The sequence below is a fragment of the Ischnura elegans genome, chromosome 7 (genome assembly GCF_921293095.1).
Source record: "Ischnura elegans chromosome 7, ioIscEleg1.1, whole genome shotgun sequence".
In the NCBI taxonomy this organism is placed as follows: domain Eukaryota; kingdom Metazoa; phylum Arthropoda; class Insecta; order Odonata; family Coenagrionidae; genus Ischnura; species Ischnura elegans.
The window spans coordinates 37,082,618-37,110,162 of NC_060252.1; the positions used below are offsets into that span (position 1 = coordinate 37,082,618).

General features: G+C 34.7%; 1 protein-coding gene across 10 annotated transcripts in view; it reads right to left on the reverse strand.

Moving 5' to 3' along the window:
* LOC124161877 (UHRF1-binding protein 1-like) overlaps positions 1 to 27,545 on the reverse strand; it is a 61,654-nt gene that overhangs the window by 11,767 nt on the left and 22,342 nt on the right. For 6 of the 10 annotated variants that reach the window (XM_046538120.1, XM_046538122.1, XM_046538119.1 and 3 more), the window contains 6 exons: positions 26,088 to 26,180; positions 25,812 to 25,987; positions 23,521 to 23,761; positions 21,102 to 22,273; positions 19,343 to 19,420; positions 17,825 to 17,959 (listed from right to left, as the gene is read on the reverse strand). In XM_046538120.1, the coding sequence (XP_046394076.1) occupies positions 17,825 to 17,959; positions 19,343 to 19,420; positions 21,102 to 22,273; positions 23,521 to 23,761; positions 25,812 to 25,987; positions 26,088 to 26,180 (1,895 nt within the window). The remainder of the gene's footprint in view (positions 1 to 17,824; positions 17,960 to 19,342; positions 19,421 to 21,101; positions 22,274 to 23,520; positions 23,762 to 25,811; positions 25,988 to 26,087; positions 26,181 to 27,545) is intronic. The other 4 variants (XM_046538126.1, XM_046538125.1, XM_046538124.1 and 1 more) reach the window with 1 other exon arrangement.

Sequence of the window (27,545 nt, forward strand, 5' to 3'; positions counted from 1 at the left end):
ACTAGCCTAAGTTGCATCAAAAATTATTTCAAAAGATAAGTTTTTGTAAAACTTCAAAGACTTACTTGCAAAGCACACATTTAATACGGCAACACATTAATTTATTTTTAAGTATTTTACGAAGAGATTTTTGTTTAGGAAGAATATAATGTATTGAGTGTTGAGTATGATGTTCGGAGCTGAAGCATACATGGTGAGGAACAAGACAGAGAAATATTTTGAGAGGTGGCTGGGTAGAAGATTCAAAAAGATAGAATGGCTGAAATAAAGTGTTTTATAAACGTAAGAAACAGAGTTGCCTGTTGATAGAAATTGTGAGATGGAAAACGGCAGAACTAAAAAGGAATTGTTTGTAGTTAGAATCATATAAGGAGGGTTTAATCGAAAGCAAGAAAGGGAGACATGGATTGGTATTGAACATGTTAAAAAGCACATAATAAGAGCATACCAAAATGCATGCACAGTGGAGAACCAGATAATACCTGTCTAAGGATAGTTTTGCTAACAAGAAATCAAGGTAAGTGGTAGTTTCACAGGAGTATAGCTGGGGGCAATCAAGGCAATATTTCACACAGCAAAAAGCACAGTTATTCTATACGTTGCAGTCCGACCAGATTTCCATGTGATAAATTCTACTGCAGCTATTGAAAGTTTCTGTTAGGTAATTAATTTTGACGGCATATTCCAATGAACTTTTAAAGCAATCAATGCATTAAAAATATGTATTTTTGTTTGTAATAATGACGATGAATCAAAATTATTGGAATGTGACATTTCTTTATTTAAAATTAAAAAAAAATTGAAAGGTGATTTAGAGGCTAACAACTTTCCTCTTTTCTCCACTGATTAATTTGAACAGCATTGGATCATATAAATAGCAAAAAATTATCACTCAGCTCTAATTTTCACTGAGGTAATAGAGAGAAGATTCATAGTTAGATTCAATGATGCCCACATTTCTTAAGAACTCAAAATTTTATATGTGCTTCCATTCTTTGTTCTGTTGGCATTTGTATTACAAAGTGGTGGCATCAGAATATTTTCCTGGGAAGGCTGCCATCTCCCAGATGGGGGTTTTGCTACCATATAACTGTAACAAGGCTGTCACAGTAATTCTATCTGTGGCAGTCTGAACAAATTTGCATGTGACAGACAGCTTGTGATGCAGCTATTGAAAGTCTACAAAGTCTTTGGAAAATATCTTGTTCTTAGCGTGCAGACTACCTCCATGAGAACGATAGGGTTTAAAACAGCAGAAACGGTGAGATGAAAGAGAAGAAAGGTATGTGTAGAAAAGAGAAGCCTGACATTTCTGATTAAAAAATAGAGAAGTCATTTAAACTGAAAAATTCAAGAGAAAAGATATAACAGTATGTAAATGCACTTCACAAATAAAATGTACAGCCTTATTTTGCAGAAGGCCTGGAAAAAAATGTCTTGGTAATTGTAAACAGTATTACCTCTATTATTTAGAGAATAAAAAATATAGTAAACTCTAACAACAAAAAAGGAATGAGTCATTCATTCAAGCATGTATGAATTTATGTGCCTGACTAAGTCTTCAATTGATCAAAATATGTTGAACCAAAAACTTACATCATGATAAGTGGCTATGATTGTTAGAATATCTAACTATTTGTACTATTATTCACATTCACATTTTTTTGAAACATTTTCAATGAAAATATCATTCACTTGAACTCCATTTTTCCTCCTATACCAAACAGAGGTGCAAGTTTAGAAACATATGACCTGTCAAGAGACACATTGAGTGCAGCCTGTACTAGACTGGAAAGGATTGATTTAGCTTTTTCATGAGAGCTGAGGCGGTCCAGTCAAGATGCACTTTTTAATAGAAATTTTTGAGGTAGTTTTGATTTTTCTGTCCTCATTGTCTAATGGGCTGCTGAATCTAAATATGTATGAGGTGTGTTGTTAACACATTTTTGTGATGAAAAATATACAGCAAAAAAGTCTATAATTGTTACTTTTACATAGCCTTTTTGTTTAAAACTCAGAATCTATCAACTTAAGAGGAATAAGTGTTCAGTTTATAATCAAAGTACATAAAATTTCCTAACTTTTATTAACCAGTTTCTCCACAATTAATCAAACAAACCGGAGGTGGTAGTACTTTTTTTAAATAGTCAATTCCTATGAACTCAAATTCTTTAATTGAGTGAGCATTTCATTTCTTTTTTGATAAAATAGAATTTCCAAAAAGGTTTGTCCCCTTGGTATCTTCAATTGTCAATAGTCTCCACATCGCCACCTAGATCTCAGTAGGTATCTAGAATCTCAGTCTCTATGATCAATAAGTCTTTCTTTCTCAATTACAAAACAAATCAGCCAATAAGTCATTTCTCTGCAATCACAGGATGAAAGGACATAACTTCACCTGAACATAAGTTAGGTTTATCACAGAAATAATTGCAAATAAGAGAAAGAAAACTCTTTAAATAAAGGAGCGAGTGGTCTACAAATGAATTGCATCCACATTAATGCAAGAGCTCTGTTGATATAAGCTCAAAACTTTCAAAATAAGATGAATTATGGCAAAATTTATTATGACATATATATTAAAAAATGAAAGAGATAATTTTTCTAAGCATGTAACATTTAGCATTTATAAAATCCATCAACTTAATACGCTATAGCAGCTATTCAATAACAGCATACATACTGTCGAAACATCATTGTCATAATTCATTTCAGCTGCATGCATTTAGAATACAGGAAAAAGGAAAAGGATGAATGAAATCCTTCCCACTTACCAATTGAATCCTCACATGCCATTGCATTTAATCTCACAGTAAAAAGTGTGTAGGAAATACCCATAACATGAAAAATCTCATGTGCTGATTGCCACTTACTATTGATAAAATTAATTTTCTATGAAAAAACATTGAACCATCCCCTATGAAAAAATTATATAAACCTGTTTCAAATTTTTATACATTCTTATACATTGCTATGGTAATGTATAAGAATGTATAAAAATTTGAAACAGGTTTATACAATTTTTTCATAGGGGATATTATCATGACAGTTTCTGTTAAATTAAAATATTTTTTACCATGCATAGCTGCTTTTTGTTTACAGAGTGAAAATGAGAAAAATATACTTATATGTATATATTAAGAATACTTATTTACGTTCCATGGACAATTGTACATGAAAAAAATGCAAAATAACCAAATAATTTCTTTAAAACAAAGTAAATGTCAGTAGAATAAAAGGAATGAGGCAATCTGGAATATATTAAATGCTGTCATGGCATATAATCATCAATAACCCTCTATGACCACTTCTACAAGCAGTCATTCATAGTGACAATTCAAGTATTAGCGCTAGAGAACCGCAAGTGATCACAAAAATGAACTCTCTGTGACCACCTCTGCAAGAGTGTGCAAGAGATTGAGAGAGAGGGGACATATCCAGAATGTTCCAAACTGTATTGCACTAATATTACTGAAGTTCTCCGACTGTCTCAGAGAGAGAATGCAAGTGAACTGAGGTGGCAAGCCGAGTGAACATCAAACAGCCCATAGGCAGAAGAGCATTTGCTCTGGGGCAAACCCCTTTGCAGGCCTCTATACCTGCTGCCCCCAGACTTCTTTGATATGGGTTTTTTTTTGCTCAGGCAGAGAGTCAAATGTTGGCTAGAAATATGAATGCCAGGTGAATGGCCACAGTCGGCCACCTCCTAACAGGAACTCAAGACAGCGAAGGGGGAGAGTTTGGATTTTGATTTACTTCCTAATGAAGGAGCGTAAGAATTTACAGATAAAATATTTTAGTACCCTTGAGATGAGAAGTTTGAGAAAATTGCACAATAAAAGACTATAGAGTGACTGTCTCAAGAGTCTGTCTAAAATATGAATTCAGACAGTTGGTGGAGATGGATTCCCCCGCTACGAGCACAAGAAAATAAAAGAGAAGAAACCAGTTGAGAAAATTAAAATTGGAGTAATAAATGGAAGAGAATTTCCATTAGGAAAATCAAAGCCATTTCAAATTATCAGAAAGCAAGTTAATTCATCATTATTGAATCTATCATTGATTGGGGGTTTCAAACGCTTTGAGATAATTATACAGGTGATATGTGATATTTATACAATCAATTGCCATACCATTCACACTTTTATGCTTTTAAAATCAACATCATTAATGTTGTTGTTCATAGAATAAAGGTGAGCAAGAATATGGGTTCATATGAATGCTTCTAAAAGAATATAGAATTTCCGCATGCCAATTAGGTACAATAATGTAATTACAGTAGTCCCTCCTTTGCCAGTGTTCACCTTTTAGCTGATATTGAAATGAAAAATTTTGACTTTCAGACATTAAAATGATTACAGTGATGAAATGCAATTTTCTGATAGGACATCACATTTGCATGATTCAGCTGCTTCATTTGGCAGTCTCTGTCGCACATGGAGCAGCGGTCATTGTTTAACATGCTGGGCATCATCAAATAAATTACATGGTTACTTCCACAATCCCTAAAAATTCAAAATCTGAAATTTTTTTCAAGCATTGGTTTTATTTATCACTAGAGTCTCACATGGCTAACTACCTATTAAATGCTATTTGATGTCAGTTTATCTGTCATGCTCCACAAATTTTCTAAAACAATTGTTCCATACATTGAGATACTTTGTCCTAATAACTTGGTTTATCAGACTTTCTCAGCTAAGTAGCACCAAATGGAAACTTTTCATTTCTCCTATGGATAGATTAAGATTAGGCTTGGTGGTTGAGGAAGAGAATTCACCCTATCCTAAATAGTTCCTCTTTTATTTCCTTAGGAATTTCCTCACAATATGGCAAGTTAGGAGAAACACTGCTTTTTGACTGAGATTGATCATTATCTTTTAATCCAAGCTATTCGATTTCTTTTTTTAAATGCATGTGGCATTAATCCTTCTGAAGATATTGTAAGCAGATGAATGCTAACATAACTTATTCTCCACATACTATTTTGTTTTTTCTACAGGTAAGTTTTGGTACTTCACAATTTTCTCTCTCTCCACGGACATTATGTTGTAGCTTAACCCATTCCCTACAAAGGCCGTGTTTCCATGGCTTGAATTTTCCGACGCTAAAGGCCAAAGACCGTGTTTCCACAGCTTGATATTTTTTGATGTTTAAGGCTGAAGGCCGTGTTTTCATGGCTTTGCGGTCAACCATGCCAAGTGGGTCCCAAGCGCCATTAGGGTCCCTAATTGAGAGGTGCGACCCTTTCTTATTATCCGTGTGGGGATTATCTCGGCCCATTCTGGCACTTAATGTTCCACTCAAGGAAGGTGCTCATGGTCACTTATTTGTTTATAAGTTAGAATAACTAAAAACGTACATGTTGCATTTATTGAAATATATTCAGGGATCACCTAAGTTGAGGCAAGCACTTAATATTCCATGATGCCTAATTTTCATCTCAATCACTTCCAATTCCTCACCACAATTATCATGTTAGCATGAAAGTCCCTGATATCACCAGAAGTGCCAAATAATAACATGTAAGAGGACTTCCCAGAGCGTTCATTAAATCCATTAAAATTATACTAGGCTAGCAACCATACTATTTTTGTTGTATCAATAAAGGCTTGACTTATAATCATATATGCATGTTCGCAAAATTACAGAAGAAAATATGCTGCCATTAATGCTCAAAAATTCAACTGCTACATTTAAAGGATACATTGCAAGTCTTAAATTAACATTTAAAACGGAATATTTTACAAGAAGATGGGGCTTGGAAACATGGATGCCAATGATGGAAATTAGTTTTCATGGATGAAAGCAAGAAAGGTAAAATCTAGCTGTTAAGCAAAATGATAAAAAAATAAGGTGCGTTTCCCATCCAGACTATAGGAATTCCCTCACTTTTCCTGGAATTAAAAATTCTCCGACAGTTCCAGGTTTTCCCAATTTTGTCCAATAACTGCTACCCAGCACGGAATTTTAACTTCAGACATTAGCTTTCATGATGCTGAGTCATACAATCGATAGGTTAACAAATAATTTGATCACACAGAAAATAGCAGAGAAGTCACAAATAATGCAGACAAGGGTAATATAAAAACCTGCTGACTTCTGTAATACTATGAGCTAAAACACATGGTTTTATGTAAGAATAAACATTAGAGATGGGTCGGTTCTGGTACCCATTTCTCGGTACTGCCGGTTCTTGCCTGAGGAACCGGTATCGAGAACCGATCGCATAAAGTCGGTACTTTGGAACCGGCTTGGAATGGTGGCGAGGATCTGAATTTGGCACCCAAAGCCGAAATGGTCTTCTGTGTATTCAAGGCCAAAAAGTAAATAAAAGATTTAAAAATGCATATATTACTTTCTGATCGCATGGCATCCACGTTTTTTTCTTTTGAGAGTTGCTCACTAACACGTGCATTTAAGGGTTCGGCAGTTTGTCGCTCTCACCATCATTGTAACATTTCCGCTTTAAAATGGGCTGAATTTTCGTCTGCCACCATCCACCATGGCGCCGTTCTTTCAACTTATCAAAGGTCTGGTCAAATGAATCAAATCGCGCCGCTGACGGCACGGCAGCTATTTCAATCCGGCCCAGCAATGTGCCTTCTAAGGCGTGAAATACAGAAAATGCTACGTTGAGGTTGCTTTCGATATGACTTTCTGCCGGCCACCGTTCACATGAAATTCATGCGGCTTGCAGACGAGACAACCGGAGACGACTCTCTGCAATGCCGTGTGCCATGCCCTGAATGATGGCTGGTGGATAATCGTTTCGTCTGAAAGTGGTCTTAAGATTGAATCATGTACATATACAGTAATTCTTTGTCGCACAAGCAAGATGCGTTCCGAGAGCTTATTTGTAAGTAGATAAACCTATGCAAAGCATCGAAAAGTATGGTTATCCTGCAGAATGCAACACTGCATTACAATTTTGCATTAGCTCACGGCTGCTCAGTTTATCAATGGTTTCGCTGTACTGGCGTGATGAGCAGTTTATTGTTGAGGTTAGTAAGAACTGAGACAGTGAAGCATGCGATTAAGTAGTCAATTAAAGTAACAATTTAAGCAACATTGCAGAGTACATTTTGTACTGGTTCACAAGTTACAACAAATTAACGGATGATTTAGGGGAATTTCAGTATTGATCCTAATGCTATGCAATGTGTAAACTGTGCTCCAAGCATATTTCAAAGGGGCTTTCAAAATTAACATCGATCACTACTGTTTCCAGTGAAAGCCTGTTCAGTACTGCAGGCAATATTTCTATCAAAAAAATAATAAATAGGGTAAAAATGATGAATTTTTAAAATCAAAACATGGAGAAAGAACCAGTGGTTGCCTGATGTAATGTGACAAATCAGCAGAGATGGGCAAAATACATGTCAAATGTATTTAAGATACAAAATACAAATTACTTTTAAAATCTGTATTTCAAATACAAAATACAAATTACTTCTAAAAATTGTATTTTCAATACTAAATACAAGTGTAATTTCAAAATACTCTATTAAAATACAAAATACATGCCTTCACCGAAGTTCTTACCTAATAAAAAATTAAAATCAATTCAAATATGAACTATTTTTAGAATGAGAGGCTCAAACATTCTTACAACGTATTTATAGGAAACTGGCAATTAGACCATATTCATGGCAAAATGTCTTAAATAAAATGGAGAAAAATGTCTCCTGGACCTTTTGGAACAGCGTCAGACTTTACAAGTCCCCTCCACAAATTACTCAATGCACCAGTGGCACAGCAAGGGGGGGGGGGTGTTTAATCCATTTTACTTAATTGGATTGATATTACTAACAGAATAGTGTAAGGATTAATAAAATATCCCTCAGAAAGAAGTAAAACTCACCATTTTGAACAATTAACCCTAAAATTCCGTAATCTATCAATCTCGCACCTACTGCTTATCCTGGTGGTATTCCATACCCCCACACACCCCGGTATTAGTTGCACCTTAACTCCCCCCCCTTAACTCCCCCCTTATCTCCCCCCAGCCTTAATTCCTAGCTGCGCCCCTGCAATGCACAACTACGTTTCGCAAACTATTCCACCCGCGACTACGTTTTGCAAGTATACAAGCGCCTGCGGGTGCTACAGAAGTAAATTAAGGGGCGATTTATTGTCCCATACTTGGCAGGCTAATACCGACTCATTCGGGATCCCTGCCATCTCGTCGCACGCTCTTTCTACTTATGCACAAAAACATTACATGTATTTTGATTTTGAATGTATTTTAAAAATACAAACTACTCTTTAGATGTATTTTCGTTACAAAATACAAAATACTCTCAGAAAATGTATTTCCGATACAAATTACAAACTACAAAAGTATCGAAAATACGTATTTCATATACAAGTATTTTCGATACTGCCCATCTCTGCAAATCAGTTCATCTTGTTTTCTTCAACAGAGCTTTCCTGCTAATTCACATCTTTAGTGAAATTATTTTCATTCACTTCTTATGGTTGTTCATTTCAATTTGCCATAAATTCAGATAATAACAGTTCATTCTTGGAACCGAGTATCGAGAACCGAGAACCATTTGGGGAGAACCGGACCGGTACCGAGACCGAAAAAATTTAAGAACTGACTCATCCTTATCAGGACTAGAACTGACTCATCCTTAATAAACATATTTGAAAATGACACAATAATTGTTACTAAAATCAATGTTTTTACAAAACACAGTAGAATTAATATAAAAAACTTTATGCTTAAAGTATCAACCTCATGAAAGTCTGAAAATGACTATGCATAAGTCATAATTACATAGCCACAAACTTTGACAAAATGCTAGTTAAAAATAAAATAATAATAGAATTGAATAAAGAAGACACTTATTAAATGCTATGTGATAAGTTAGAATAAAGACACAAAGAATATAAAATGTGCTCGTACTGCCGCAATGAGAAATATAGGAAAAATATTTACGCACTATGATGCTAACATTCCAGGCAGGAAAATTATTTAAGACAAGAAACACTGTGATTCATTTCAGTGCATTCATTTGATTTAAAGGTAGAGCTTCCTTTTGCATTAAAAAATAATTATACTCAATAAATTTTCAGGCAATTTGTTTTCAACAAGATTTCATAAGTGAAAAAACTAAAGTAAGGGGATCGGATCTTTCTCGATATAAATACAGCCAAGATATTTCAAGCTAATAAAAACAATTTGCATTTCATGCTTACTTGAAACTTGAAAATTTGAATGAAATGGAATCAAAGAAGGATGTTAGAAATAAATGTCAGAAATATTATGGTTTCGAATTGCAAATGAAATTTCATAACTTAATGGATAAAAAAAATCTAATTGTGGGAATATGTGATTCAAATAATGTGAAATGATTATAAAAATAGTGGGATAAAAAATGTGGTTATTTTCGGACCATAACTTATAGGAGAAGAGCCACAGCAATTAACAATTAGATGACATTAAGACCTTTCTCCAGGAAGTACAACAACAGCTCAATATCCACCATCAACACTACTAAGAGCATTCACTCTACCCAAATGTCTACTGAAACTAGAAATGGATTATATCTATTTAAACAGTCGAACACAATCCATAACCACAGATAGTGAACATGAAAGAAAAAAGTTAAAACTTAATTATTCCTACGACTTCACAGTATTTTAAGGGGGACAATAAAGGAGGGAGTAAAGTATTACATATAATTTTTTACAGAAAGAATCACATTAAAGTGTTAACAAATCATTCACTACCAACTATCAATCACCCTAAGCATTAGATGAATTCATTCAGCTCTGAGCTAAAATGTGTTATTCATGGGAGTGAAAAATGTATATTTGTATGTACATACAGAAGAACACAAGCAACCATAAAGTCTTACAAATATTATGCCCAAAAATGAATTTCTATCCAAATTATCACAAAGTTGGAAAATGTATGAATAAAGAGCATCTTCAAAATGACCTTGCATTGCTGTGGTGGAAATTGATCAATGATTGTACAGTGAAGCTTCCTCAAACTTGCAGGTTGTGTTCCAAAATTATACCCTGAGCAAATTCGTGTATAAGGAACAACTAGCTTTATGAAAATAAGGGGGTTCTATTCTAGGGTTCTAATGATATGGGCTCTTGTAGAATGTTCCCCACATAATTAAGACTAGGATGCTTTTATTGTAATAACTACACATCATCCGCCTTAATTTCTCTTACAGTGACAACTCTGGAACCAAGGAAGCAAATGAATACTGTGTAATCAAATTTTGGGTAAGCAAATTCAATATGTATATGTATTAATCAATTCTATAATAGTGACACTATTTTTTAGATCCAATACATAAAATGGTGTAGACTTGATTTGCTTCAAGTTAATTAAAAATTCAATTTCAACCCCAAAGGCACAGGTAGATTTCAGAGCACATGCATTGAAATTAATTAGACACTTAAAATGAAATTAATCAGTAAATGAAATAGTTTTATGAGCGAGAAATAAAAAAATTAAAATCAAGGAAACTGCAGGAGCAGCTTTTCCTACAGAGTAAAACAAAACAATTATCATTTAAAGGCTATGAAAATTAAAATCGTTGACTTTTGCAGGCCTAAATTCATGACTGACATACATGATTCTGTAGGGTATCTTATTCGATCATTTACTCGATGAAAAATGGACATATATCTAGCTTAACGTCAGTATTCATCATGCATGATGTAACTTATCCTAAAAAATAATTATCACTTTGACCAAAACCAATAAACGAAATCATTGTTATCACACGGCAAAGCTTCAGAAACGGCAGTGTTGATTCTGACAGAAAATATCAAGAGAAGAAAGAACACATCTGTGATACTGTTAAGGATAGCCAAGTTTTGGCGATAATCATAATTCACTCTGAAAAAGAAGCAGCCACACAAGGCATCATAATATTTATTCCATAAGCATTTTTATTGTTTTACTCCTTAATCAAGTTTCAATATAAATCCTCCCATGAAAAAAAGTGAATAACATGCTGCAGACCAGGAAACCAGGTTCGAGGAAGTTTCTCTGTACAACTTATAGGAATTAATTATTGCTCACTAAAGAAAAAAAATATTAAGATTCTTTGGAGTGTATCCTGCATTGAGACACAACTAAGTATGGAATGAACTGCAAAAATTTACTGAAACAATTACCATCAAATTAAACAAATCTTAATTAAAGGGTACAGAAGGGTAGGGAAATTATAAGGCGAGCACATTTACTTCAAGACTGCGAAAGATCCACAGAGAAAAAAATCATTCGCCCTGACCGGGATTCGAACCCGGATTCCCCGATTTTCGGTCGAGTGCTTTAGCCAGTTAAGCTACCGAGGCGTCATTCTTCCCTGTGGATATTTTCGGACACTACCGGACAAGATGTTGCTGGACTGCAGAGCATATGATGCCACAAGCAGTCCAAATCGTGCGCACAGCGCCACAGCCGGAGAGCAGGCCCCAACATAGAACACAAAGAGGTGTTCGCTCTAGACTAGTTCAAAGTATACCAGGACTCGGGTATCCCGGTCAAGGCGAATGATTTTTTCTCTGTGGATCTTTCGCACGATTGTGCATTGCGGGTGACTCCCGTAAAAAGTTATCACCGCGGCTAGACCCAGTATACTTTGAACTAGTCTAGAGCGAACACCTCTTTGTGTTCTATGTCCGGGCCTGCTCTCCGGCTGTGGCGCTGTGCGCACGATTTGGACTGCTTGTGGAATCATATGCTCTGCAGTCGAGCAACATCTTGTCCGGTAGTGTCCGAAAATATCCACAGGGAAGAATGACGCCACGGTAGCTTAACTGGCTAAAGCACTCGACCGGAAATTGGGGGATCCGGATTCGAATCCCGGTCAAGGCGAATGATTTTTTCTCTGTGGATCTTTCGCACGATTGTGCATTGCGGGTGACTCCCGTAAAAAGTTATCACCGCGGCCAGTCCCGGTATACTTTGAACTTTACTTCAAGAATCATTAAGGCACCAATACATTGGAGAAAGGTGATGGCAAGAATCTTAAGTAAGGATATTACGAATTATAATATTTTGATGGGTAACTGCTTTTGTACTCATTAGGCAAGAACCTGAACTGAGAAACAGGCATAATTTCAAACATGAAACAACACTGAATTTAGTAAAATGAAAGGGAAGGGACAAAAAGTTAAGGAATAGCAAGTAAGGAGTAATAACTTTTAACAATGAGGCACAGCCAGAGGATTAAGTACAGTGTACTCCCAATTATCTGGGCTAATGATGGGGAGAGGCAGCACGAACAATCAGAGAATACGAATAAACCAAACTTTCACTTTAAATTCTTGCAATTTTCATAATTTATGTAAATCAAACAATCTGATATTATTCACGCACATTACCTGTTATTTAAGATTGCTCTCCGGAATCATTACGAGTTTTCTTTTCCCAACCGCGATCTTTTTAGGGGCGATAACTTGATTGCACTCGTAATCATAATGTTCCATGCAAACACTTGGTTTCCGAAAACCATGCAACCGTGACTGCGAGATCACGGAGCCTGCGAGTGCAGACGAAATCTCCAGTTCCTTTGGGGCGAATCCAATCGAATTCGTGGTGCATTGCACATTTGCGATATAAAATGTAAAATTAAAGATCGTAGACAACAATTCTCTTAATTTGCGATAAGTTAGCCATTGAAGAATCTTCTAAAATTAATCAAGAGTTTTTTCCCACTGCTGATCATCGTCTGCATGCTAGAGCTAGAGACGTCCAGATGGAAAATTCCTTGTCAAAAAGTAAACAAAATAATTCCCTTTTAAGAGGAGGATTCCAATGAAAATAGTAATCCCGGTGTAGTCTTGCATCAAAATGGAAATATCCCAGTGCTTTTGCGTCCGATTAATTTTTTTTATAAAGATCGCGGAAAGCAACAAAGAAGTGTAAAACTCATGCACGGATAAGCCCCAACAAGGATAAACCGCAACCGGATAATCAGGAGTCTGCTGTATTTGATTAGAAGCAAGGAGATAATGAAAGCATAGATATAGGAGATACTGCAGGCTAGGAAGAAGAGTAAAGAGAAAAATTTTCATAAATAGATCAAAGAAACACAGGCCACGAGCCAAGCTGAAGAGAGAAATTGAGTTAATATAACACTATGAATTTCAAGGGTTAACAAATGCTAAATCATCATTGAATCCTACCTATAATCTTTAAGCCCCAAATAATTTGATCCTGCAAACATGTGTGCTATAAGTTATCCAAATTATCTTACACTAATCATAAAATTAAATCATGGTTTGACACAGAAGAACTTAAAAGATAACAAAGTTTAGAGTGTTTGATTCAATATGGATAAGTTCCATGAAGGCTCACCAGAGACTAGATAGGAAAAATAATTAATGCCGGGTCAACTGCAATAAGGCTAAAGGTAACAAAGAAATGAAAACAGCTCATCAGAAATTTCACAAAAAAGAAATCAAGCAAAAGGCATTGTACACAATGCTTTAAACTAACTTCAATGAACATCAAAGTTACAATAATTGCAAAAAAACAATTAAAATTGAGGAAGAGGAGTTCTTTGTTGAAAAAAAATTCACTGCCAGAAAAGGAGAGATACAGGAGATTGCATTTTGGCTCTGTGACTTCTCACAGAGAAAAGTATAGAATGTCAGAAGATATTGAAAAATATAGTAAGCTAATGGTACTGCTAAAATTTACTGATTAGAGATGAACCATCAATGAAATTTTAAATTTTGAGAGTTTTTCACAGTTCACATAAAAGTCAGAGTATATTTTAAAAGCACGAACTCTTCTCTGATGGTATTAGGTAAGGAGACAGAAAGATCCTAAATTTTCCCAATGACATCTTCAAGTATTAAGAGGTTGAGTTCCAAGAAAAAGCTTAAGATTTTGTAAATTTATTAAAAAAATGAAATAGAAAGGGTTTGTTTTTCTGACTAGTGTTGATTGTATTGGGAAAGGCTTAATAATACATAAAATAAAATCATAATGCATAGTTTATGAATAATCAGCTGGATAGCATAGGTGACCCTTAAGTTGCTATTTTGTCAACATAACCAGAATGAAAAGGTTCATCCAGTCAACAGTAATGAATAGGAATACAATTGCATATATAATTCACCGTCACCAGATGTGACAGACTAAAACAAAAAGCGCAATACTTAGTGACATTAAAAAAACATTGTGTTGCATTTATAGAGAGACCCACGCTTGTTCCCAAGCATGAAACATAGAGCTGATGGCAGCATATTTGTGGTCACAAGCTAACAGATCAGCACAATGGCAGCAATCAAGACATCAAAACTAACAGATATACCTGAAGAGCATTGGAGTAAGTAAAATGAACGCAAGCTAACTAGTACTGGATGGGCCATGTACCTTATCACCTTCATGACATTTAATATGTATACAATATTCTTTTTTAATTTTCATTCACAATGTAACAAATAATTCAGTTGCTGTAACAATGAGATAAAAATTGACTCTGTAGCATTATTATATATTATAAATCAGGACTTACTGCTGTTATCTCGCTATATTTAAAAACATAAATAAATGAAATCATGACTTACAGAGTCCTCTAAATTTTATACTGTCTTAAAAGCATATTTAATAATTTAGAAGCTTAATGAAATTTATTGTACATTAATAAAAAAAGTAGCCATAACGAATAAATTGCTTGATTAGTAAACTAACAAAATACATGTACATAGAGGTACCTCACTAGAAACATATGTATGCACAATAGGTTAAAAAGATAAGTTTGTAACTATCAAAAAATAGGAAATATACTGAAGTGCTTTTTAGTCCAATCACACGAAGGAAATTAAGTTACGTGGAAGTCTTTGGATGGTACAAAGATTGATCATGATCCACAACTAAATAATATTTATTAGCATTAACTGTCTCATTAATGTATTTCCATATTGCCAAGTAAGTATAGCAATTTTTCTTTTGCAGTGTTAAATTAAATTGTTTAAAGAAGCCAAAAAGTGTGACAGAACAAGAGAAGAAATAGGCATAAAGTACTGATTTGTGAAAAAGTTGAAGACAAAGAGATGTAAGATAATTTTCCATTAAAAATTACCCAGGAAGAGAAATGTTTGATAAGTTGGGAATGCCATAAAACTGAAAAAGCTAAAATGCATATCATTTTTCCACATGAACAGCAGAGGATTACATTGAAAATAGTAAAGCTCAAGCTCACAGACTCAAGGGAAGATAGATTCTCACACACATGTAGTTACAATTCAGTGGAACCTTGCACAAACTCACGGCCACCTGCTTGTATGAAACATCTTATATTACTTCCTCTTGCAATAGAATGAGCTATGACTAAGATCATTCTAAAAGCCACAAGAATTTAATTGCATAATTTGCTTTTACAATACAGAATAACCATATTAGTTGATGCTCAAATTATCTTCACTTTTGCATTATATGGCAAAGCCTTAAAAATGTGGATGATTTTCAAAGGAATCAAGAGATGAAAGCAGTCACACACCATATTAATTTTTCCTTATAAGTCTCGTACGCAAATTGCAGCTCATTTACCTAAGCTGTGTTAAGTATAAGACAATACAGGTACTCCTCGCTATATAAAAATTTGCTTTACACAGTTTTTGCCATAACACATTTGAGTCTCAATGACTGGTGTTCAATCCGCAACAGTAAGGTAACAACATAATAGAAACGATCAATACAATTTAGATTTGGATTTGATAATTTAAAATCATTTAGACATGTTTAATCCCCTCACAATTTTAGATGTTTCACTCAATTTTCATGGAAGATACTCAGTTTTAAAAGCCAGAGCATGGCTGTAACATACTCCCTCTGCTAACCATATTTTATAGGCAAGCACTGCTTTGATGTGCAAACCTCAATTTGCTTGTACTCCTCCAGAAACTTTTTTCCTGGGGGCCACGGCCCATGACATATCTACTGAGGAGATCACTAGTCCAGGGACATCTATTCTCTAACACTCCATTTTTGGATATACACTAGAAGTCTAAAATGTACCTCAAATTCTGATAATTCCTGGAAAATCACTCACTACATAAGAACTCGTTATATCCAATGTGAAAAGATACCAAGATGAAAACTCAAAAACTTCTAACAATAACAGGTAATCCTTTCTAGCAGATTTTCCACATTAATTGTCCCCAGCATCAATCACAGAGCATGTAAATCATTATGGTACGCATGTCATCATGACCAAAGTAATAAATTAAAGTAAAGCATAAGCAAAGTCATAACATATAAATTTCTCATCACTCGACCATCAACATTTACCAATGAAACATGACAAAGACAAGCATATAAAATCCTCATGACATCACTGTTATTGTCAGAAAAAGTTACTAGGCCCCACCCTAATCAAATTATGAATCTGTGGCATATTTCACAAAATGGGATGATTAATGTCACAAGTTTCAGCTGACTTATGTACCACTAACGGCTCAACACAGACTTTAGGTTCAAGACAGGGATAAGTAAAGGATCAAGTTTTCCAAGAAAAGAAGTGCATAACCACAGAAAAAATAATTTAAAATGAGTCACAAAAAAATGATGACAGTAGTCAAGATAAGCGTACAATCAATATTTTAGTTCCATATAGGAAAAGAATGCACAAACAGTATCAGGAAGTCCAATGAAAGGAAAATTCATCATGGAGTCTCCTTAGACAGAGTATGGAAAATTAGGTTAATTTTACTGGAAAATTTTTTCAGATGTACTGCTGATCTCCCTAAAATTATACTACCACCTCTTGGAACCATAAAATGATGATGCCCATTACACATTATTTTGAACATCCTGAAAATGAACTATCCATCATTGCATATTGAAAAAAAATCATTTTTTTCTAACCCTACACATTACATTTAACCAATGCATTCCAATCAACTATTATTGCATCAAAGGGATATATCTACTGTCTGTAGAAAAAAGCAAGACACCTGGTTTGAGGAGCTCTATCATCTAAACAAAGAGACCAATTTCAATCCAACGAAAAGCATAAGAGTGACCATTTATTCAATCAGATAACAAAAAAATGAGCCTACTTTGCATATTCCCCACATGAAAGACTGATGAACAGCTTTGATTCTCTCCCTTAATAGCATCTTAATGCGGCCAACCCTAGAAAATATCCCTTGTGTGACATCTTCACTTAAAAATAAATCTCAACCTTTTGATTTACTCCAATTTCTTGGCCTTAAAGTTTCATGCCCCAGGGAAACTGGGCCGCTGGTGTAAAGAGAATTTTGTCTTACATTTTAAATGTTCCACTAGAATTCTTCTTATGGGTAGTTAGCTGCCGCAATACAGTTAAACAGCAGTTCCACTCCCCTCATCCAAAAGAGCATGGAAAATCTAGCCTCGCCCAGGATCTTCATTACCCAAGCCAGAGATAATAATTTCCTAAATTTGCAGATGTCATACATGTGCATACATATGAAATAAGTAAAAAACTCTATTGTGAAAAAGGTTTCTATTCATTTAACACAGATATTAAAATTATAATTGTCAATCGACAGCAGAAAATTTCCTCTTCTATCATTCCCTTGAGCTTGAGTTATTCACTGCTTCACTAAGAACAACATAACACTCAATTATAAACGAGTTTGGTTAATTGATGAACTATAAAGCGGCCACTCCCAAGAAGCCAATATAAGGCCCTTGACGCAGGGATAAAAGACAACAAGTAGCAATGGCAGAAAAGCTCCTTTCAGCTGAGGAAATAATGAACTGAATAAGGGTCCCATATACTGTGTTAGGTACCAGTAATGACCAAAATGAAGGAGGAGGCATTTCATTAATGAGCATGAAAAATACCTGGAACTCATCCCATGGGATTGACCCACATTCTTCAGAAACGATGCTGCCAACTTGAATTTTCATGGATGACACAAAGCCCTCAGACTGCTGGATGAACTCCACTTTCCGTAACTTGAATGTAGTCATGGAAACCTAAAACAAAAATCAACCCAAGGAAACTATGAGCCGAAAAAGTACACGGAATAGAGTGGTGTAAACCGTGAATTTTTATTTTGAATTTAACTAAATCAGAATCGTCTAAAATTTTCTGAATTAAATCAAAACGAATCATGTAAAACATTGAAATTGAATCAAATAAAGCTTAAAGAACAAATAACGGGTACTTTCAAAAAGGCTGTTTTTGCTAGTTTACAATTTTTATCGTTACATTTATCAGGAAGAAATCGACATCAAAAATACTTATTTTTTTACCATATTCTAAGAAAAACCAGATAATGTTCATAAATATATATTCCATAAAAAATAAATTCAAATGATCATTGATTGAAAAACGTTTTGGAACCCAAAAAAGCAAAATATTCATCTTAATAATTTGAATTTTTTACCTTCATGCTTAGTACCACTAAGCATATTACATGAAATATTTGAGTTTGGCCAAGGGAAATAAAATTTTTTTTACTTCCTCCATCTAATACCCATTTGGAGTCCATTTAGAATGGACTACATAATTTTCTAGTTTTTACCAATTAAACTTTGAATTTCTACATCTATATTTGTGATTTAACCCTCTTATTGCATGATACATTGGCCCTTGCTGGAGGTGTGAAAACTGCATTGGGCCGATAAATGCACTTCAGTAGAAGCCCAACTTTTATTACTTTTTTTGTCTCAAGACTGAGGCCTTTTCAATGGCTGCTGTCTCATTTATAAGGATGTGATTTATTTCTCTGCATACATATGTATTTAATAACTAAAATTAAATAACTGAAATAATTTAAATTTTGAAATCCAGCAAATTTCAGAAAATAGTCTCGGCAATCTTCGCACATCCCACCTGAAATGGGCTGTTACCATAAAAGGGTTAAAAAATTAACATAGGAATCCAAAAAGAATTGGTGCAGGTGTTAATCATATGTGATGCATTCAGCACTCAGGTGAGCTATTATAACTCAAACCAAGAGAATCAATACATAAAACATAAAAAAATCAGCATATTATAATTATACAAAACAACATGTACATAATTAAATACCACACCAGAGTATTCCTACTCCATGCAACCATACAGCCAATTTCCACTGGGAAAAGCAAGTGATCGGGATGATTACAAGAACAAGTCATCAACCATAGGCCCCAAAGCAGAATGTTTTTTTTAATTTTTCTGGAACACCTTCATCAAAAACTAAATCTTTCAGCAGGCACACACATGTGGTGCAGAACTGCACAACTCTACCTCCTGTTTCCAGAAATTATCTGAGACTACGGTGAATTCCAACTAGCCTCACATCCCAACTTACTTTAATTTTTAGTCACAAACATTTCTATATTATTCTGATTCATTTTTCTTGTACCTACATTGTGGACGATATTTCTGCAGGTCTTGTTTCCTTTCGGCGACAATATCGCTCTGTTTCTGGTTGTTCTGCTTTGGGGCTTTAGAGTACATATATAAAAAAGAATCAGGTTCACATTAGAGAGGGAATATAGAATAAAATTCATAACTTCAAAACAGTAAATTGCAAAGCCCCGGCAGCTTTCAAAACTAGTAAGTAAAATTTATTTATTAATTATTTATATATGTATTTATAATTATTAAATAATTATATACATGCAGTAAAACCTAAGCAAGAAAAAACTCAAGGTACCCAAAAATTACGAAGCACATATATTGTTGTGAAATTCAATATGGATAAAGAAAAATTTTTGCCTGATAATCTAGTAAAGTCATTGCTCTTATATAGTTTCGATTACTCTGATGATATTCATAAATTCTGCATACACAACTTTTGAAAAATTATGTTAAAACATCACAACTCATCATACAGAATTCATCCAATCAATAGAAAACCACAGTATTGTTTTTTGGGTTTCATCGGCATTCTCATTATGGATTATGGCCAAATTTGATGGTGATGGTTTTTCTTATTTCCTCATTACTGCAATGGGCATGCTTCACATTCTTGAAATCATTCATTTGAAATCTATGAGTTGCAGGCTAAGCATGACAGAAATACCAAGATACTGGTTTCTAATCATCAATTAAAACATCTTCATTAGATTTCAAAAATGATAATACAGCAAATAATTACATAAGCACCTTGACGGTGATGTTCAGATTGCCTTAAAAGTCACCCAAGTAATTTGTGTTCGAATATACTTCCCTCATTAATTTTCTCCCTCAGAGGAGGCACTAAATTCAAAGATAAATACACATAAACAGAAAATAATTAACACTGGTAGTGTCTCTTACTGTCAAAACTGAAATTCAGTTTTTGATCTGGACTTGGCTCAACATGGCAGTCATTCTCCAGTTTTTTCACTGCCTTTAAAAATGCAAGGGGAATAATTTATACTTTTCACTTGATGCACGAATGCAGTGAATAAACCTAAGTATACTCTTCTGGGGCCCTAGACCCAATTCCAAAATAATCTTCAGAATTCAAAAGAGGATACTCCGTATTATCGGCAAGGTGCCTGTTTATGCTCCATGTCGCCCTCTTTTTAAGAAATTCAACATTTTACCTCTCCCCTGTGTATATATGTATGCTGTAATTGTCTGTGCAAAAAAGAATCTTTCGAATTATGCAACAAATAGTGATTACCACTGTCATTATACAAGGAGTTCTACAAGCCTCCATCAAACATTTACAAGAACCAAGAACTCAAGTTATGCACCTTGGCACATGGGCCTACTGCTATTTAACAAACTCCCACCAGAAGTGAAGGGAGTCAAAAACATATATCTCTTCAAATCAAAGCTTCGTGAGTTTCTTTTGAAAAAGTTATTTTATTCTGTGGATGATTTTCTTCATCCATAACACCTTGCTTTTTACATGATGTATGGTAATACCTTGTAGTTTTTTTGTATCTGTGTATTTTTGTACCATAATTGACGTGTCCTATATTTGTGAGAACAAATCGCCGGACAAATAAATTATTATTATTATTATTAGATAAAATACTAAGATTTTAATTAAATGAAATAAAATATCAAAAATATGCTACATATATTTGCTACAGCAGTCTTCACATTGACCTGAAATTCATCAGCAAATAAAGAACTGTATCATAAGGGTAACATCCATCAATTCTAAACAAGTGAAAACTAACTTACCAGATCTTTCCTTTTGCAAAGACTACGTAATGAATGATTCGTTGATGATGATGTCTCCTCCGCATCCTCTTCCGTCACTTCACTAGCCATTTCCACAGGAGGGATTGGTACACTCGGTGCAGTTCTGGCGTAAACCCTAAAAATGGCATCAGCACTGGATTCCTGGACTTCTAAGTTCACAAAAGCATACATTTCACTGTCCTCTGAGCTGGCATCACTTCTCATGGACACCGTATCACTTGAATCCTCAGTCCCAGTGGTTGGCCTAATAGTGAAGGCTGAATCAAATGACGTCACCAAGTTTGTTAGCCCTTTCCTCATGAAATTAAACCCTGAACTGACATTCGCACCTGGGTTGCTGTTTGGCCCCAATGGAAGCTGTTTCCGATCAATTGACTGACGATTTTTCACGTCCACCCAATCCCTTGACGGTCCGGCTGCATCACCATTAGCTCGTGGTCCAACTACCTCTGGAAAGTCTGTGGCCCAGTGGAGCTCTGGGCCAGGATCTTCTGAGAGTGGTGAGGCCGAATCACTTGCAGGAATACTGTCATGCCTAACATCCAAATTATGTTCTAATTGTGGTTCAATTGGTAATGGAGGAAGAGCTACTCGACCCTCACCAGTCACAACTGAGGAGCCCGCATCAGAGTCATCTTCCTCCCTCCCTGGGGTTTGGGATGGCATCACTAAGCTAACTTCCACTTGAGGAAGAATGGCTCCAACAACCAGAGATCCCTTTAAAACTGGCTTTCCAGATAACTTCTGTTTTGTAGCTATGGTGTCAGAGTCAAGGGATAGGTATGATAATGCTTCTCTGATATCATCCGAGATGCGTAGTAGAAAGAGGTACTGATAGTGGTTTAGCTGCACGCTGACCAAGGCAGAGATGTGTGCTAGTACATGAATGTCTGCCACACGAGGATCGTGAGAGGAGGGGGTTTCGGTGGGTGGTCGTAAATATGCCCACACTCGAAGAGGAAAGGCATCAAATAATGGCACAGTTTTCCCTCCAACTGCACTCGCTCCATGGAATTCTGCCCACACAGGTTCACAGGTGATATACCACACATCTTTAGCTTCAATCCAGAGCATTTCACGAGAGACTTTCTTGTCCGTTTCTGGAATTGAGTTGCCTGGAAGCCGGGGCGCTTCCCGTAGATGGTCCTTACCTGCACATGCACAAATGGAAAAATTATTTTGAAACAAATTATTACAAAAAATGCAAAAACAACAATATTTTTCATGACATGAATCACAAGAAATACAACAGAGAACTTCTCATCATCATCAAACTTTCTCAATGCAATCAATCCACTTTACATTGCTAATTCACTACACAAGATCCTTCAATTTGTGAAAATATACTGAGAGGCTGCGGTGATGAGTAATAATTAGATCGAGCCATGTCCTTGCCACTGGCTTCTATAATGGCAGGAAAAGGGGTGCAGTGGAACATTAGGCCAGACCTAATTTAAGCACAGGCATATCAGTTATTAAGTTTCATGCTCAACCGCATGGCATCATGTTAACGATTCTTGCGTTCCTTTTTCACAACTCAATCAGATGATAAAAGAACATAACTTCATATTACTCCAATGGGGATTTCAGATTTTCCAACCCTTGACAGCAATTATTGATACTCTGGCCATGAACACAATGATATAGAGCCATATCATTCCCAGGACAAAGAAGAAAAGTTGAGCTTAGATTGACTCGAAAGCTTCTTACATCATTACCATCTAGCAGAAACTATATGAACTATTACCGGCTCTGATGACTCTGGAGTCCCGACTACTCCAGATACTTCAAGAGTATGTAATCATATGCAATCACAACATGGAGCAGGGAAATTACTTACATGCGAACATGATTTGGAGGTTTGTAAATGAAAAGCTCCTTCACCAAGATCTAGATGTGTTCAATACTACTCATTGTAATGCGATACCTATGCTTTGATTTAATTCCTTAAATCCAACTGTATTAGTAATTAGGCATTAGTAACTCCTTGAGAAACTTGAAAAAATATAGGTGAAACTGAGATGGGTATTCTCCTTAAGACTGAGGTTACTCTGTACGAAATCTGTAGAAAAGTGCATAAAATCAAGATTAGTTGGCTCTTTGAGGCTAAGGTTATGATGAGCAAAATCAAAAACCCTACATAAAATCAGGAAAAGAGAAAAAATGGAAATTTCACAATAGTAATTTCCTATGCTTTCTGGCTGGACTTGAGCGTTGCTGAGTGAAATCAAGACTTGACATAAAATCAAAGTGCAAAATTGAAGTTTTACTGTAAGTATGTAATAAGTTCTCCCATCCAATGTCTCCCACATGACAAAAAAGAGGAATAAACACAAAAAATAAGAGGCATGAGTGAAAACAAGCTCTTTAAAATTAAATGAATTAAGCATATCCTTACCATTTAGATGCGACAAAAATTTGTCAATGACAACCTGAAAGTCAGAATTTTGTGATGGAAATGTTGATCCTCCAAAAAATAGTCTCCCTTCTTGGAAGGCATTCAAACATATAGATAAGTCAGCTAGGGAACCAAGCTCTGGAGAACGCATGTTTGTGATCAGAGCACGTGATGTTTGAAAGTGGAGTGCTTTTGGCCGATCCCGCTGACTTAGATGCTCAGTTCTACTTTCAAGAATCAACTGTAATGGATGTAAAAATCAACAATTAGATAAGATACTTGTCACTCAACTTTACTACACATGAATACCATAATTATCAGGAAATACATGGTCCTCCCTCTCATCCCCCCATTTATGAGAATTCAATTTTGGACTTAAACACAAATATAGTACCATTCCCACTACTTCTCGACCAGAGACTTTGGGAAAAAAGAAGTGAGTATACTTAGATTAATAACTTATGTGGAGAACTATAAAACTATTTATGATTTACAATATTGAGGAAACATATCATTCAACCATAGAAACATAAGAATTTTTAGCCATTATAATGCACAAAAAGCTAAATTTAGCCGCAACGGGTAATATATAGAACAAATCAAGGAAAGCAAAGTCATTATATGGTGATAAAGAGCCTCTCCTGCCAAGGTCAAGTTTGACTCTAGCTTCTTTCCCATATCGTTCACTCCATGGCTAGTTTCAATAAACTCATTGTTAAATAACATTCATTCTGAATCACAATACTCCAAATTACGTGCCTATGCAAACTTATCATGCCATTGTATCGCAATAAAACTTTTTCCAACACCATCGCATAGTTATATCATGCCTCAAATTTAAATTCCTCCATAGCAGTTCCTTCATTACAAGGCTCATCCTCATCAGGAAAAAGGATATTTTTGCACTAAAAATTTGAGTTGATGACACACGAGATGAAATGAAAGTTTAAATAAATAAAAGATCGTAGCACTTTTCCACAAAATTTTTTACTTCGTACAACGCGTTTTGGCCATCATCTTGTACCAGATGATGGCTCAGTGAACCGAAACACGTTGTATGAAGTAAAAAAATTTTGTGGAAAAGTGCTACGATCTTTTATTTATTTAAATAAGTCTAACTTCCAGCAATTGAAGCCTGAATCCGTTGAACTTATTTGAAATGAACTTCATTAAAGTACAAATTGTCTCATTACCAAGATATTTACACAAATTAAAACCATAAAATTAAAATATGTACATTCAATAGGCAGCCAAAAATTTTGCTATGTAAAATTAGAATGGTTAGAAAAACTTGAATATTTTTTTAATTACGGAACCTAATGTTAAATATAAGAGGGCACTACAGCAAACATGACATGACAGCAAAAAAGACTAAAATGTTGCAGTGCTGATAAGGACTAAATAGTAAACATGCAAATACATCCAGAACTAGAATAACACAACAAGACATGAAAACGCATCACAGAAACACATTCAGCACAACAAAGGTAAGGTAAGGTTAACTTTCTCAGACACAGGCATTTGCATTTAATCAGAAATTATCACTCTAGATATGTGAAAATGCATTTTTACAGAGGTATATCCACTTCAATGATTTCACTTAGATGAATGATACAGCATATTTCATATTATAGCATTGTCTTACAGTATAAACTCCCCCAACTAATTTAAAAAATCATGATATGTACTAGTATTTGAATATTAAAAATATGCAAAGGCAGTTGACAGTTCATGGCAATATTTTTGTAAATTACTCTCAAAACGTTTTTAGACCAAAAATTCCATGCATAATTTAAGAAGCATTCTATAGAAAACCTAGGATACTCAGTTTTTTTCATGGACATGAAATATCCAGTTAAAATATTCTAATTATGCCTTTGAGCAAAGGCTACCAAAAAGTTTTATGAAAAAAACACTTATATGAAACATTTTCAAAGAAACTTTACCAAAATCATACAGAACATGATTATGATCAACGGTTGACATACAAAATTGCCAAATGGAATTTCTAAAATAAAAGCTTTGTGAACAAAACAGGCATTTCAAATACGAATAAAATGCAGTAAATCATAATATATATAACCACAGAATTAGTAGTTAAATTCTGCAGAAACTCAGCCAAACTTGCATTTCCATTAAAGCAATCTTGCAAATATTTCTACATGAAGCATAAAGCACACCTGATTAAAATTACACTAACATTAGCAATAACCCAAATCATTAAGGATATGATAAAAAAAATTGCTTCAGAAAAAGAGAAAATTGTCAAAAGAAAAGAAAAAAAGACTCACTCTGGGATGTATTGCTTCAATCTTGATATCTATGTAAGGGGCTGGTGGAATTTCATCACTCAGGGAGGACAAGGACTGAATCAAATTCAGAGCAAATGAGTTGACCCACAAAATGCTGTTTATATCAAAGTTTACTTGAATTGGAAACATCTGTACAAAAAACTTTGGTGGAGGCACTGAAAACACAAATTATCATTTTAATCAAACAGATAAAACTTTGGAGAAAAATCAATGATCCTTGGCTCATAAAAACCAAACAGTACCTAACATACTTACAAGGATAGGGCAAATCCCCTGGGTAATAATAATAAGTAAATTCAGCATGGACGATATTGTCTTCCTTTGGTAATAAGTATCGTTCCTTATCACCTATATAAAAGTAAGAAAGTTGTTGGATAGTGAATCTCAAATTTTTGAAAATAAATAATGTATGTACAGTGCTAAAATATTTACTGTTCCAAGGAATATTCCATTTAAGAAAGAAAACCCCAACATGAAGTAAAAATATATACTGGGCTTGCAAAACATGTATTCAAAAGAAACAATCTCAGAAATGTGGATGAAAGCCATGACATAAATATTATCATTCCTCAAATATGTATTCCATTTGATATAATAGCCACTCTTATCACTTCTACACTTAGATAGTTATTTCCTGTTAACTTCTCTTCAGATGAAAAAAACTCAACTTATTAAGAAGTGAACAGCAGTGGAAAATATCTGAGACATGAAGAAAGATATAAAAAAGGATAAACACTCACAGGAAGTTAACATACAAATTCTGAAGGAGTATCAAACAAACTTGATGTGATATATCTACATTCAATTTAAAGTTAATGGTCTTAATAAAATCTTATAAAGCATTTTATGGGTAAGTACTTGTAAGAAACCACTTCTTATGAAGTTTCTTTCTAAGAACAGATGTTTCCATTACTGAATGAAGCATATGCTTGCAATGAAATTTTTAAAATATACTTTCAGTAAAAGACATTCACTACGTTAATGAGAACACAGACTATGATTCCTAGCTTCGATGCTAATACCAGGTTTCCCAAGATAAGAGGTACACACTTTACCAAATTCAGGTCTCTATATTTCACCTTCAGCTCAGAAAAAAGGAATAGATTTAAGTCAGAAAAAAAATTACAGACCACCAGTAAGACATAGAAAGTATGGACAAGTTAGATAGGAGTCATAAAAGTAAATAGCCTTCACAGAAGTCACCAAAGTAAAAGCTACAAAACACGGTCCCAAAGAAGTATTGGCAAATTAATGAAACTATTGTCTACAAAATAAATTATGTACAAATCTTATCAGTTCCTTTGGCAGCCCAATTCCAAGACTCAACCACAGATTGAAAAGATGAAAATTTAAACATTGATTGAAATTATACCACGAGGGAAAATATAGATACCACGAAATTTCAAGAGGGCCCAAAAAAGGTAATGCTTTCACCAAGCTTAATGTTGTAATCACAAAACTTTCCGGCATGTTAACCTTTAAATTTTGTTGGTACTACAGAAAACTGTTCATACAAAATAGTGAAACTTCGTAACACAGTAATTCAATACACCTCCTGTTATACAAATAATATTTCATTATAAGTAAAACGAATTCTAAGTAATTTTCTACTGTAATAAATAACTTATAGGTAGAGATCCGTGAAAGCCGTTTTATTTTTTGCTAAAATTCGTTTTAAAACTATGTGATTTCGGTGTTATAGAAAATCTTGGC